At 41.9% G+C, this 15,205-nt stretch overlaps 1 protein-coding gene across 1 annotated transcript in view; it reads left to right on the forward strand.

The window, feature by feature from the left end:
- LOC139410561 (uncharacterized) overlaps positions 1–14,760 on the forward strand; it is a 28,611-nt gene extending 13,851 nt beyond the window's left edge. Inside the window, exons 5-9 of the mRNA XM_071155850.1 lie at positions 2,481–2,693; positions 2,816–2,899; positions 4,957–5,098; positions 8,777–8,939; positions 12,769–14,760. Coding sequence (XP_071011951.1) covers positions 2,481–2,693; positions 2,816–2,899; positions 4,957–5,098; positions 8,777–8,939; positions 12,769–13,012 — 846 coding nt within the window. The 3' untranslated portion in view covers positions 13,013–14,760. The remainder of the gene's footprint in view (positions 1–2,480; positions 2,694–2,815; positions 2,900–4,956; positions 5,099–8,776; positions 8,940–12,768) is intronic.
- Positions 14,761–15,205: the final 445 nt, after the last annotated feature.

A 15,205-nucleotide genomic window follows, 5' to 3' on the forward strand; every position in this document is an offset into this window, starting at 1 on the left:
TTATGAAAAGGTAATGTAGAAACCACAAGCATTATGAAAAGGTAATGTAGAAAACAACAAGCATTATGAAAAGGTAATGTAGAAAACAACAAGCATTATGAAAAGGTAATGTAGAAAACAACAAGCATTATGAAAAGGCAATGTAGAAAACCAGGTTAGTTTGTCCGACTAATGTTTTAGAGTCACTGGTATTAGTCCTCCCGTATGGCGCAGGCGTCACTACAGACCCATGACCATGAGGCGGTGCCCAGCATCGTCCGGGTTAGTGGAGGGTTTGTCCCAGCGTCGTCCGGGTTAGCGGAGGGTTTGTCCCAGCGTCGTCCGGGTTAGCGGAGGGTTTGTCCCAGCGTCGTCCGGGTTAGCGGAGGCTTTGTCCCAGCGTCGTCCGGGTTAGCGGAGGCTTTGTCCCAGCGTCGTCCGGGTTAGCGGAGGCTTTGTCCCACCGTCGTCCGGGTTAGGGGAGGGTTTGGCCCAGTGTCGTCCGGGTTAGGGGAGGGTTTGGCCCAGTGTCGTCCGAGTTAGGGGAGGGTTTGGCCCACCGTCGTCCGGGTTAGCGGAGGGTTTGGCCCAGTGTCGTCCGGGTTAGGGGAGGGTTTGGCCCAGCGTCGTCCGGGTTAGCGGAGGGTTTGGCCCAGCGTCGTCCGGGTTAGCGGAGGGTTTGGCCGGTCGTGATTCCTTGTGGCGGGACGGGCACCAGCTGGACGGTGTTTCACACATTGGTGCGGCTGGCTTCCGGGAGCGAGCAGTGTGTCAAGAAGCAGTACGGCTTGGCAGGGTCGTGTTTCGGAGGATGCATGGCTCTCGACCCTTGCCTCCCCTGAGTCCGTAGGGGAGTTGCAGCGATAGGACAAGAGTGTAACTACTAATTGGATGCCACGAAATTGGGGAGAAAAAGGGGTAAAAGTAAAAATAAAAGTTTCACTGGTATCACAAAATCAGCAAAAAAAAAAAACGTCCTCTCACTGTCAACTGCGTTTATTTTCAGCAAACTTAGCATGTGTAAATATTTGTATGTACATAACAAGATTCAACAACTGAGACATAAACTGAACAAGTTCCACAGACATGTGACTAACAGAAATTGAATAATGTGTCCCTGAACAAAGGGGGGGGGGGGGGGGGGGGTTCAAAATCAAAAGTAACAGTCAGTATCTGGTGTGGCCACCAGCTGCATTAAGTACTGCAGTGCATCTCCTCCTCATGGACTGCACCAGATTTGCCAGTTCTTGTTGGGAGATGTTACCCCACTCTTCCACCAAGGCACCTGCAAGTTCCCAGACATTTCTGGGGGGAATGGCCCTAGCCCTCACCCTCCGATCCAACAGTTCCCAGGCGTGCTCAATGTGATTGAGATCCGGGCTCTTTGCTGGCCATGGCAGAACACTGACATTCCTGTCTTGCAGGAAATCACACACAGAACGAGCAGTATGGCTGGTGGCATTGTCATGTCAGGATGAGCCTGCAGGAAGGGTACCACATGAGGGAGGAGGATGTCTTCCCTGTAACGCACAGCGTTGAGATTGCCTGCAATGACAAGCTCAGTGCGATGATGCTGTGACACACCGCCCCAGACCATGACGGACCCTCCACCTCCAAATCGATCCTGCTCCAGAGTTCAGACCTCGGTGTAACGCTCATTCCTTCGACGATAAGCGAGAATCTGACCATCGTCCCTGGTGAGATAAAACCGCAACTCATCAGTGAAGAGCACTTTTTGCCAGTTCTGTCTGGTCCAGCGATGGTGGGTTTGTGCCCATAGGTGACGTTGTTGTCGGTGATGTCTGGTGAGGATCTGCCTTACAACAGGCCTACAAGCCCTCAGTCCAGCCTCTCTCAGCCTATTGCGGGACAGTCTGAGCACTGATGGAGGGATTGTGCGTTCCTGGTGTAACTCGGGCAGTTGTTGTTGCCATCCTGTACCTGTCCCGCAGGTGTGATGTTTGGATGTACCGATCCTGTGCAGGTGTTTATCTTTGAAAAACAGGGTTCTGAAAAAGGGACGTTTCTTTTTTTGCTGAGTTTATAAATCTTTTATTCTGAGCTGATCTGTCCGGTGATCTGTCCCAAAAATATTTTCTCTAGGAATAGTGGTAGAGGATGATTATAGTTGTTTCTTTTCTGATTATGCAGATTTAGCATAGCTGACTGTGGTGATAATAGGAGCTGACTGTGGTGATAATAGGAGCTGACTGTGGTGATAATAGGAGCTGACTGTGGTGATAATAGGAGCTGGCTGTGGTGATAATAGGAGCTGGCTGTGGTGATAATAGGAGTTGACTGTGGTGATAATAGGAGCTGAGTGTGGTGATAATAGGAGCTGGCTGTGGTGATAATAGGAGTTGACTGTGGTGATAATAGGAGCTGACTGTGGTGATAATAGGAGCTGGCTGTGGTGATAATAAGAGCTATATACCTCATCATAACTGAATGTGAAAGCGTCACTGCTTCTTCTTCTTCTCCCTCCTCTCGTCTTTCTTAAGGGCATCACGTTTGGGCGTCGTAGCAACCGTCTGGATTTGTACTATTCTCCCACAGTGGCCCAGCCAGGCAGTGGACCGGTGCCCGTGGTAGTGTTTATATACGGGGGAGGCTGGGGTTCAGGGGAGAGGTCCATATACTGTCTACTGGCCATGCAGATGGCTAAGGAGCTCAGCGCAACGGTGATCTGTCCGGACTATTCCACCTACCCGAAGGTAAGACTCCCTCCACGACCATAACAATAGAGCTGAAACAAACATTTTTTTAAAGGACACAGTCGCTGTCATATTCAGTGAGCGAGCGTACACATCGAATTTGACTTTAATCTTCTTTCCAGGGTAATGTTTTGTGTATGGTTCAAGATATCGCCGACTGTCTCGTTTGGGCGAGGGAGAACGGCCATAAGTTCAACTTTGACAAAGTAAGCGATGCAAACAGTAGATGAATTCAGGTTTAACAGTTACAGTGTAACACGTTGGCGTGTATCACAGAGGCCTATTCAAACTTATTTATTCGGCATTTTCACTTTAATGCATTGACGTCAATGGGATGTTACGTTTTTATAAGGCCCTTAACTGAAGATTATTCATAAATGCAATGTTTATATACACCCTCCTGTGTCTGTTGTCTATTCACAGGACAGTATAGTGTTAAAATACCCTTTTTAAGGTTAATAGACACTAACCTGTAAGTTAATACAGTGGGGCAAAAAAAGTATTTAGTCAGCCACCAATTGTGCAAGTTCTCCCACTTAAAAAGATGAGAGAGGCCTGTAATTTTCATCCTAGGTACACTTCAACTATGACAGACAAAATTAGGGAAAAAAATCCAGAAAATCACATTGTAGGATTTTTAATGAATTTATTTGCAAATTATGGTGAAAAGTAAGTATTTGGTCAATAACAAAAGTTTATCTCAATACTTTGTTATATACCCTTTGATGGCAATGACAGAGGTCAAACGCTTTCTGTAAGTCTTCACAAGGTTTTTACACACTGTTGCTGGTATTTTGGCCCATTCCTCCATGCAGATCTCCTCTAGAGCAGTGATGTTTTGGGGCTGTTGCTGGGCAACACGGACTTTCAACTCCCTCCAAAGATTTTCTATGGGGTTGAGATCTGGAGACTGGCTTGGCCACTCCAGGACCTTGAAATTCTTCTTACGAAGCCACTCCTTCGTTGCCCGGGCGGTGTGTTTGGGATCATTGTCATGCTGAAAGACCCAGCCACGTTTCATCTTCAATGCCCTTGCTGATGGAAGGAGGTTTTCACTCAAAATCTCACGATACATGGCCCCATTCATCCTTTCCTTTACACGGATCAGTCATCCTGGTCACTTTACAGAAAAACAGCCCCAAAGCATGAGGTTTCCACCCCCATGCTTCACTGTAGGTATGGTGTTAATTAGATGCAACTCAGCATTCTTTGTCCTCCAAACACGACGAGTTGAGTTTTTACCAAAAAGTTATATTTTGGTTTCATCTGACCATATGACATTCTCCCAATCTTCTTCTGGATCATCCAAATGCTCTCTAGCAAACTTCAGACGGGCCTGGACATGTACTGTCTTAAGCAGGGGGACACGTCTGCCCCTGCAGGATTTGAGTCCCTGGCGGCGTAGTGTGTTACTGATGGTAGGCTTTGTTACTTTGGTCCCAGCTCTCTGCAGGTCATTCACTAGGTCCCCCCGTGTGGTTCTGGGATTTTTGCTCACTGTTCTTGTGATCATTTTGACCCCACGGGGTGAGATCTTGCGTGGAGCCGCAGATTGAGGGAGATTATCAGTGGTCTTGTATGTCTTCCATTTCCTAATAATTGCTCCCAGAGTTGATTTCTTCAAACCAAGCTGCTTACCTATTGCAGATTCAGTCTTCCCAGCCTGGTGCAGGTCTACAATTTTGTTTCTGGTGTCCTTTGACAGCTCTTTGGTCTTGGCCATAGTGGAGTTTGGAGTGTGACTGTTTGAGGCTGTGGACAGGTGTCTTTTATACTGATAACAAGTTCAAACAGGCGCCATTAATGCAGGTAACAAGTGGAGGACAGAGGAGCCTTAAAGAAGAAGTTACAGGTCTGTGAGAGCCAGAAATCTTGCTTGTTTGTAGGTGACCAAATACTTATTTTCCACCATAATTTGCAAATAAATTCATAAAAAATCCTACAATGTGATTTTCTGGATTGTTTTTCTCATTTTGTCTGTCATAATTGAAGTGTACCTATGATGAACATTACAGGCCTCTCTCATCTTTTTAAGTGGGAGAACTTGCACAATTGGTGGCTGACTAAATACTTTTTTGCCCCACTGTATATAGTTTATAAAGGTGTAATAAGCTGTTATAACACATTAGTTGATATTCACCCCCCTGTGCCTACCTGTTGTCTGTGCAGGATAACATTGTGTTAGTCGTTCATAAACTGTTAATTTGTAAAGTGGGTAATAAACAGTTAACAGGTATTGATATCCACTATGTTGTCTGTGCAGGATAACATTGTGTTAATCGGCCACTCCGCTGGGGCTCACCTAGCAGCTCTAACCGTGCTGTTCATGGTCGAGGGACGAGACGAGCTCTTTATAGAAGCCAAGAAGCAGACAGAGATCACCATGGCAATCAGAGGAGTTACAGGTCAATATGTGGTTTATAGTTACAGGTCAATATGTGGTTTATAGTTACAGGTCAATATGTGGTTTATAGATACAGGTCAATATGCGGTTTACAGATACAGGTCAATATGTGGTTTATAGTTACAGGTCAATATGTGGTTACAGGTCAATATGTGGTTTATAGTTACAGGTCAATATGTGGTTTATAGTTACAGGTCAATATGTGGTTTATAGTTACAGGTCAATATGTGGTTTATAGTTACAGGTCAATATGTGGTTTATAGTTACAGGTCAATATGTGGTTTATCGTTACAGGTCAATATGTGGTTTATAGATACAGGTCAATATGTGGTTTATCGTTACAGGTCTATATGTGGTTTATAGATACAGGTCAATATGTGGTTACAGGTCAATATGTGGTTTATAGTTACAGGTCAATATGTGGTTTATAGAGTTACAGGTCAATATGTGGTTTATCGTTACAGGTCAATACGTGGTTGATAGTTACAGGTCAATATGTGGTTTATAGTTACAGGTCTATATGTGGTTTATAGTTACAGGTCAATATGTGGTTTATAGTTACAGGTCAATATGTGGTTTATAGATACAGGTCAATATGTGGTTTATAGATACAGGTCAATATGTGGTTTATCGTTACAGGTCAATATGTGGTTTATAGATACAGGTCAATATGTGGTAACAGGTCAATATGTGGTTTATAGTTACAGGTCAATATGTGGTATAGAGTTACAGGTCAATATGTGGTTTATAGTTACAGGTCAATATGTGGTATAGAGTTACAGGTCAATATGTGGTTTATAGTTACAGGTCAATATGTGGTTTATAGTTACAGGTCAATATGTGGTTTATCGTTACAGGTCAATATGTGGTTTATAGTTACAGGTCAATATGTGGTTTATAGATACAGGTCAATATGTGGTTTATTGTTACAGGTCAATATGTGGTTTATAGTTACAGGTCTATATGTGGTTTATAGATACAGGTCAATATGTGGTTACAGGTCAATATGTGGTTTATCGTTACAGGTCAATATGTGGTTTATAGTTACAGGTCTATATGTGGTTTATAGATACAGGTCAATATGTGGTTACAGGTCAATATGTGGTTTATAGATACAGGTCAATATGTGGTTTATAGATACAGGTCAATATGTGGTTTATAGATAAAGGTCAATATGTGGTTTATAGATACAGGTCAATATGTGGTTTATAGATACAGGTCAATATGTGGTTTATAGATACAGGTCAATATGTGGTTTATAGTTATAGGTCAATATGTGGTTTATAGATACAGGTCAATATGTGGTAACAGGTCAATATGTGGTTTATAGATACAGGTCAATATGTGGTAACAGGTCAATATGTGGTTTATAGTTACAGGTCAATATGTGGTTTATAGTTACAGGTCAATATGTGGTAACAGGTCAATATGTGGTTTATAGATACAGGTCAATATGTGGTAACAGGTCAATATGTGGTTTATAGATACAGGTCAATATGTGGTTTATAGATACAGGTCAATATGTGGTAACAGGTCAATATGTGGTTTATCGTTACAGGTCAATATGTGGTTTATAGTTACAGGTCAATATGTGGTTTATAGATACAGGTCAATATGTGGTAACAGGTCAATATGTGGTTTATAGATACAGGTCAATATGTGGTAACAGGTCAATATGTGGTTTATAGATACAGGTCAATATGTGGTAACAGGTCAATATGTGGTAACAGGTCAATATGTGGTAACAGGTCAATTTGTGGTTTATAGATTTTTATTGCATAGCTTATATGTTTATAACATGGCATATATGTCTATAACATGTTTATAGATCTTTATAAACATACAATATTGACCTAATTGGATGTACAATTGACCTAATTGAATGCATAAAGTTTGTTTTATATATATATATATATATATATATATATTTAATACACACACAGTACCAGTCAAAAGTTTGGACACACCGACTCATTCAAGGGTTTTTCTTTATATTGACTATTTTCTACATTATAGAATAATATTGAAGACATCAAAACTATTAAATAACACATATGGAATCTTGTAGTAAACAAAAATGTGTTAAACAAATCAAAATAGATTTTAGATTCTTCAAAGTAGCCACCCTTTGCCTTGATGACAGCTTTGTACACTTTTGGCATTTCTCTCAACCAGCTTCACCTTGGTAATCAAGCCCACTACTGTTGTGTCGTCTGCAAACTTGATGATTGAGTTTGGAGGCGTACATGGCCACCCAGCCGTGGGTGAACAGGGAGTACAGGAGGGGGCTGAGCACACACCCTTGTGTGGCCCCATTGTTGAGGGTCAGCGAAGTGGAGATGTTGTTTCCTACCTTTACCACCTGAGGACGGCCCGTCAGAAAGTCCAGGACCCAATTTCACATCGCGAGGTTGAGACCCAGGGCCTCCAGCTTGATGTTGAGCTTGGAGGGTTCTGTGGTGTTGAATGCTGAGCTGTAGTCAATGAACAGCACTCTTACATAGGTATTCCTCTTGTCCAGATGGAACAGGGCAGTGTCCAGTATGATGGCGATTGCGTCGTCTGTGAACCTGTTGGGGCGGTATGCAAACTAGGGTGGCCGGTAAGGTGGAGGTGATATGATCCTTGACTAGTCTCTCAAAGCACTTCAAGATGACAGAAGTGAGTGCTATGGAGCGGTAGTCATTTAGTTCAGTTATCTTAGCTTTCTCGGGAAGAGGAACAATGGTGGCCATCTTGAAGAATGTGGGGACAACAGACTGGGATAGAGAGCGATTGAATATGTCCGTAAACACACCAGCCAGCTGGTTTGCGCATTATCCGAGGAAGCAGCTAGGGATGCTGTCTGGGCCGGCAGCCTTACGAGGGTTAACACGTTTAAATGTCTTACTCACGTCAGCCATGGAGAAGGAGAGGGGGGGGGGGACGCAGTCCTAGTTAGCGAGCCGCGGCGGTGGCACTGTATTATCCTGAAAGCGGGCAAAGAAGGTGTTTAGTTTGTCTGGAAGCAAGACGTCGGTGTCCGTGACATGGCTGGTTTTCTTTTTTGTAGTCCTTGATTTCCTGTAGGCCCTGCCACATACATCTCGTGTCTGAGCCGTTGAATTGCGACTCCACCTTGTCCTTTTACCGGCATTTTGCTTGTAACTACACTGTTTATATTCAGCCATATTCCCAGACCTCTTTCCATGGTTAAATGCTGTGTTTCGGCCTTTCAGTTTGACGTGAAAGCCGCCATCCATCCACGGTTTCTGTTTTTGTGTTGTTTATTTATTAAAACACTCACTCCCTGAACTTGATCCCGACTCGGCGCACATCGTGACACCTTGTCACAGCAAGATTGTTTGGCTCAAACGCATCAAGGGGAGAAAAAAAATCCACAAATGAACTTTTAACATACCTCATGAAGCTGGTTGAGAGAATACCAAGAGTGTTCAAAGCTGTCATCAAGGCAAAGGGGTGGCTACTTAGAAGAATCTCAAATATAAAATATATTTGGATTTGTTTAACACTTTTTTTGGTTACTACATGATTCCATATGTGTTATTTAATACTTTCGATGTCTTCACTATTATTCTATAACGTAGAAAATTAAATTAAGAAATATATATAAATAAATTAAGATAAATTAAAGCTCCGTGACTTTTGTTTCTGACATGGTGTTTTGTTGTCTGTACAGGTTTAAGTGGAGTGTACAACATCGTGGACCACTACGAGCATGAACAGATGAGAGCTGTGGAGTATGTCTCTACGATGCACAAAGCCATGAATGGACTGGAGAACTTCCCTTATTATTCACCCACACACCTACTGAAGGAATTCAGCGAGGAGCAACTGAAAAGGTATTGTTGTACTGAAATTGACGATAAAGTTGATACGATCTCGTCTGGGTTCTGATGATACTTTGTGTTTAAATACACCGTTGAAGAACAAATTGGGGAACGGAAATATGACCTATTAGGGGAACGGAAAGAGGAAATATGACTTATTAGGGGAACGGAAAGAGGTAATATGACTTATTAGGGGAACGGAAAGAGGTAATATGACTTATTAGGGGAACGGAAAGAGGAAATATGACTTATTAGGGGAACGGAAAGAGGAAATATGACTTATTAGGGGAACGGCAAGAGGTAATATGACTTATTAGGGGAACGGAAAGAGGAAATATGACTTATTAGGGGAACGGAAAGAGGAAATTGACTTATTAGGGGAACGGAAAGAGGAAATATGACTTATTAGGGGAACGGAAAGAGGAAATATGACTTATTAGGGGAACGGCAAGAGGAAATGTGACTTATTAGGGGAACGGAAAGAGGACATATGACTTATTAAGGGAACGGAAATAGGAAATATGACTTATTAGGGGAACGGAAAGAGGAAATATGACTTATTAGGGGAACGGAAAGAGGAAATATGACTTATTAGGGGAACGGCAAGAGGAAATGTGACTTATTAGGGGAACGGAAAGAGGTAATATGACCTATTAGGGGAACGGAAAGAGGAAATATGACTTATTAGGGGAACGGCAAGAGGAAATGTGACTTATTAGGGGAACGGAAAGAGGACATATGACTTATTAGGGGAACGGAAAGAGGTAATATGACTTATTAGGGGAACGGAAAGAGGAAATATGACTTATTAGGGGAACGGAAAGAGGTAATGTGACTTATTAGGGGAACGGCAAGAGGAAATGTGACTTATTAGGGGAACGGAAAGAGGACATATGACTTATTAGGGGAACGGAAAGAGGTAATATGACTTATTAGGGGAACGGAAAGAGGAAATATGACTTATTAGGGGAACGGAAAGAGGAAATGTGACTTATTAGGGGAACGGAAAGAGGTAATATGACTTATTAGGGGAACGGAAAGAGGAAATATGACCTATTAGGGGAACGGAAAGAGGAAATATGACTTATTAGGGGAACGGCAAGAGGTAATATGACTTATTAGGGGAACGGAAAGAGGAAATGTGACTTATTAGGGGAACGGAAAGAGGTAATATGACTTATTAGGGGAACGGAAAGAGGAAATATGACTTATTAGGGGAACGGAAAGAGGAAATATGACTTATTAGGGGAACGGAAAGAGGAAATGTGACTTATTAGGGGAACGGAAAGAGGTAATATGACTTATTAGGGGAACGGAAAGAGGAAATGTGACTTATTAGGGGAACGGAAAGAGGAAATATGACTTATTAGGGGAACGGAAAGAGGAAATGTGACTTATTAGGGGAACGGAAAGAGGACATATGACTTATTAGGGGAACGGAAATAGGAAATATGACTTATTAGGGGAACGGAAAGAGGAAATATGACTTATTAGGGGAACGGAAAGAGGAAATATGACTTATTAGGGGAACGGCAAGAGGAAATGTGACTTATTAGGGGAACGGAAAGAGGTAATATGACCTATTAGGGGAACGGAAAGAGGAAATATGACTTATTAGGGGAACGGAAAGAGGACATATGACTTATTAGGGGAACGGAAAGAGGTAATGTGACTTATTAGGGGAACGGCAAGAGGAAATGTGACTTATTAGGGGAACGGAAAGAGGACATATGACTTATTAGGGGAACGGCAAGAGGAAATGTGACTTATTAGGGGAACGGAAAGAGGACATATGACTTATTAGGGGAACGGAAAGAGGTAATGTGACTTATTAGGGGAACGGCAAGAGGAAATGTGACTTATTAGGGGAACGGAAAGAGGACATATGACTTATTAGGGGAACGGAAAGAGGTAATATGACTTATTAGGGGAACGGAAAGAGGAAATATGACTTATTAGGGGAACGGAAAGAGGAAATGTGACTTATTAGGGGAACGGAAAGAGGTAATATGACTTATTAGGGGAACGGAAAGAGGAAATATGACCTATTAGGGGAACGGAAAGAGGAAATATGACTTATTAGGGGAACGGCAAGAGGTAATATGACTTATTAGGGGAACGGAAAGAGGAAATGTGACTTATTAGGGGAACGGAAAGAGGTAATATGACTTATTAGGGGAACGGAAAGAGGAAATTGACTTATTAGGGGAACGGAAAGAGGAAATATGACTTATTAGGGGAACGGAAAGAGGAAATATGACTTATTAGGGGAACGGAAAGAGGAAATATGACTTATTAGGGGAACGGCAAGAGGAAATGTGACTTATTAGGGGAACGGAAAGAGGTAATATGACTTTCTAGCATTTAGTCTACCTTTATTTGTTTTTTAGAAATCATTATTTTCGTTCTTCCCCCCATTCGGCAGTGGGTTTATATACAGTGCATTCAGAAAGTATTCAGACCCCTTGATTTTTTTACACATTTTGTTACAGACTTATTCTAAAATGGATTCAATTGTTAATTTTCTCTCATTAGTCTACACACAATACACCATAATGACAAAGCAAAAACAGGTTTTTAGAAATGTATTGAAATGGATTCAATGTATTAAAAACAAAAAACTGAAATATTACATTTACATAATTATTCAGACCCTTTTCTCAGTACTTTGTTGAAGCACCTTTGGCAGTGACTACAGCCTCCAGTCTTCTTGGGTTTGATGCTACAAGCTTGGCACACCTCTATTTGGGGAGTTTCTCCCATTCTTCTCTGCAGATCCTCTCAAGCTCTGTCAGGTTGGATGGGGAGCGTTGCTGCACAGCGATTTTCAGATCTCTGTCAGAGATCGGGTTCAAGATGGGCCACTCAAGGACATTCAGAGACTTGTCCCGAAGCCACTCGTGCATTGTCTTGGCTGTGTGCTTGGGGTTGTTGTGCTGTTGGAAGGTGAACCTTCACCCCCAGCCTGAGGTCCTGAGTGCTCTGGAGCAGGTTTTCATCAAGGACCTCTCTGTACTTTGCCGGGTGGCCAGCTCTAGGAAGAGTGTTGGTGGTTCCAAACTTCTTCCATTCAAGAATGATGGAGTCCACTGTGTTCTTGGGAACCTTCAATGCTGCATACTTTTTTTTGTACTCTTTCCCAGATCTGTGCCTCGAAATAATCCTCGGAAATAAGTCTCGGATCTCTACGGACAATTCCTTTGACCTCATAGCTTGGTTTTTGCTCTGACATGCACTGTCAACTGTGGGAGCTTGTATAGACAGGTGTGTGTCTTTCCAAATCATATCCAATCAACTGAATTTACCACAGGTGAACTCCAATCAAGTTGTTGAAACAACTCAAGGATGATCAACGGAAACAGGATGCGTCTGAGCTCAATTTCGAGTCCCATAGCGAAGGGTCTGAATACTTATGTAAATAAGGTATTTGCAAAAAAATGGGTGGGTGGTGGACCCTTCTTGATACACACGGGATACTGTTGAGTGTGAAAAACCAGACAGCGTTGCAGTTGTTGACACAAACTGCTGCGCCTGGCACCTACGACTATACCCCGTTCAAAGGCATATTTTGTCTTTCCCATTCACCCTCTGAATGACACACATACACAATCCATGTCTCAATTGTCTCAAGGCTTAAAAAAATCCTTATTTAACCTGTCTCCTCCCCTTCATCTACACTGATTTGAAGTGGATTTAAAAAGTGACTTCAATAAGGGATCATATCTTTCACCTGGATTCACCTGGTCAGTCTATGTCATGGAAAGAGCAGGTGTTCTTAATGTTTTGTACACTCGGTGTAATATCTCAACTTTTTTTTTGATTTCTTTCCCTGTTCTAACAGATTGCCACCTTTCTGCTTGCTGCACGGAACGCGTGACATCATAGTTCCGGTGGCATCTTCCCAGAGGTTCTCAGAGCTGCTCACCTCCCTTTCGATCAAGGTGTCCCTGTACCTCATGCCTAAAATGGACCACACCGAGATTGTCACCGATCTCATGGCGACAGACAGGCACTTCTACAACACAGTGTACAGCTGCATCAAACAGGAGTACAGCAAGTTCATAGGTCAGGTCTGTCACTGCTGAGCGTTCTTCTAGACCGGTCTTCTACACAACAAGGAAACTAACTTAACTTCAATACATTATCCATTCATTCATTCATGTGCCACAATTCTTCGTTTACATATTTTTCATTATTATGATACCTTGAACTTACAGGATTGAACCATTTTGACTTAAAAACATTTAGCAGTTTTATCGCTCTGTTTTAATCTCAGCAATGATTCCTCTTCTTCCTCTGGTGTTTTACTGTGTGATTGATGATAGTTCCTGCGATCGTAAACAGACTGAATGATATTTATGATAGTACCCTGATCGTAAACAGACTGAATGATATTTCTGATAGTTCCCTGATCGTAAACAGACTGAATGATATTCATGATAGTACCCTGATCATAACAGACTGAATGATATTTCTGATAGTTCCCTGATCGTAAACAGACTGAATGATATTTCTGATAGTTCCCTGATCGTAAACAGACTGAATGATATTCATGATAGTACCCTGATCGTAAACAGACTGAATGATATTCATGATAGTACCCTGATCGTAAACAGACTGAATGATATTTCTGATAGTTCCCTGATCATAACAGACTGAATGATATTCATGGTAGTACCCTGATCGTAAACAGACTGAATGATATTTTAATATAATAGCTGCTGGATCTGATGAAGGAGAGATACCAGGCAAACTAAACATGCATTTGACATATTTAACCTACAGTAAGTCTGGTGTATGAGAATATTGGTTTATCTAGGATGCCTGTGAGCTATCCTAGAGGGCCCAGTATACAGTATATCCAGACTCAGCCTTTATAGAAATATCGTTATATGACGTATCCATGATTTCCAATTCGGAGTCGTACTGTCAACGTCTACCGTCAACGTCCACCATCAACGTCCACCGTCAACGTCCCATCCATTTTCATGGACAGAAAAGTTTCAGATGAGTTTAACTTTTTGATTGGTCGATGGAGACATTGGCCAATCAGACACACTCTGCACGGACCAAAATAAATCCCTTCTAATTCTGTTTCCGTTCTCCACGGATCAGTTTGGCCACGCCCTTATATAGCCAGTATTATGTGTACCATGTGGAACCCTAAATGGCACCCTATTCCCTACTTGGTGCACTACATTTGATCAGAGTCCTATGGGCAGTGCACTACATAGGGAATAGGGTACGGTTGGGACAGAGACTGATAGCAGTTCTATTGTATATTTTCTACTGATAACCTGCTGCATTAATATGGTCAAACCAGGGCACATCAAATCAAATCAAATGTATTTATATAGCCCTTCGTACATCAGCTGATATCTCAAAGTGCTGTACAGAAACCCAGCCTAAAACCCCAAACAGCAAGCAATGCAGGTGTAGAAGCACGGTGGCTAGGAAAAACTCCCTAGAAAGGCCAAAATCTAGGAAGGACATTACATTATCTTGTTTATGGTCAACCCAGGGCACATTACATTATCTTGTTTATGGTTAACCCAGGAGAACATTACATTATCTTGCTTAATTAAATGTTAGGACGTCAACTATATAGTACATCTGATTTAAATGCATTCAGTACATTGTTCTACAGCGTTGGGGTCAATTCCATTTCAATTCAGGAAGTAAACCATTCAAAAGGATTGATGGAAGGTCATTGGAATTTCAGGGTACTTCCTGGATTGACCCAAAAAACCTTGTTACTGTATTTAACATGTTGAATATCTGCTGTTAATAGTTATGCATATTGATTCAATAAAAATTATTAACACGTGTAAAATACATTGTAAGGATTATTATTATTCTTTTTTATTATTTTTTTAAATAACTGCAAAATGATTTGTTCGTTGGCAATGGGTTCTCATAGTTTTACAGTAGAATGGATGGTGTGCCAATATGCAGCTATACTGTAGTCACTCTGTGTTAGCCATGTAAATTACAGCTATAGGGACACTATACTGTAGTCACTCTGTGCTAGCCATGTAAATTACAGCTATAGGGACACTATACTGTAGTCACTCTGTGTTAGCCATGTAAATTACAGCTATAGGGACACTATACTGTAGTCACTCTGTGTTAGCCATGTAAATTACAGCTATAGGGACACTATACTGTAGTCACTCTGTGCTAGCCATGTAAATTACAGCTATAGGGACACTATACTGTAGTCACTCTGTGTTAGCCATGTAAATTACAGCTATAGGGACACTATACTGTAGTCACTC

Source organism: Oncorhynchus clarkii, chromosome 6 (genome assembly GCF_045791955.1).
Source record: "Oncorhynchus clarkii lewisi isolate Uvic-CL-2024 chromosome 6, UVic_Ocla_1.0, whole genome shotgun sequence".
In the NCBI taxonomy this organism is placed as follows: domain Eukaryota; kingdom Metazoa; phylum Chordata; class Actinopteri; order Salmoniformes; family Salmonidae; genus Oncorhynchus; species Oncorhynchus clarkii.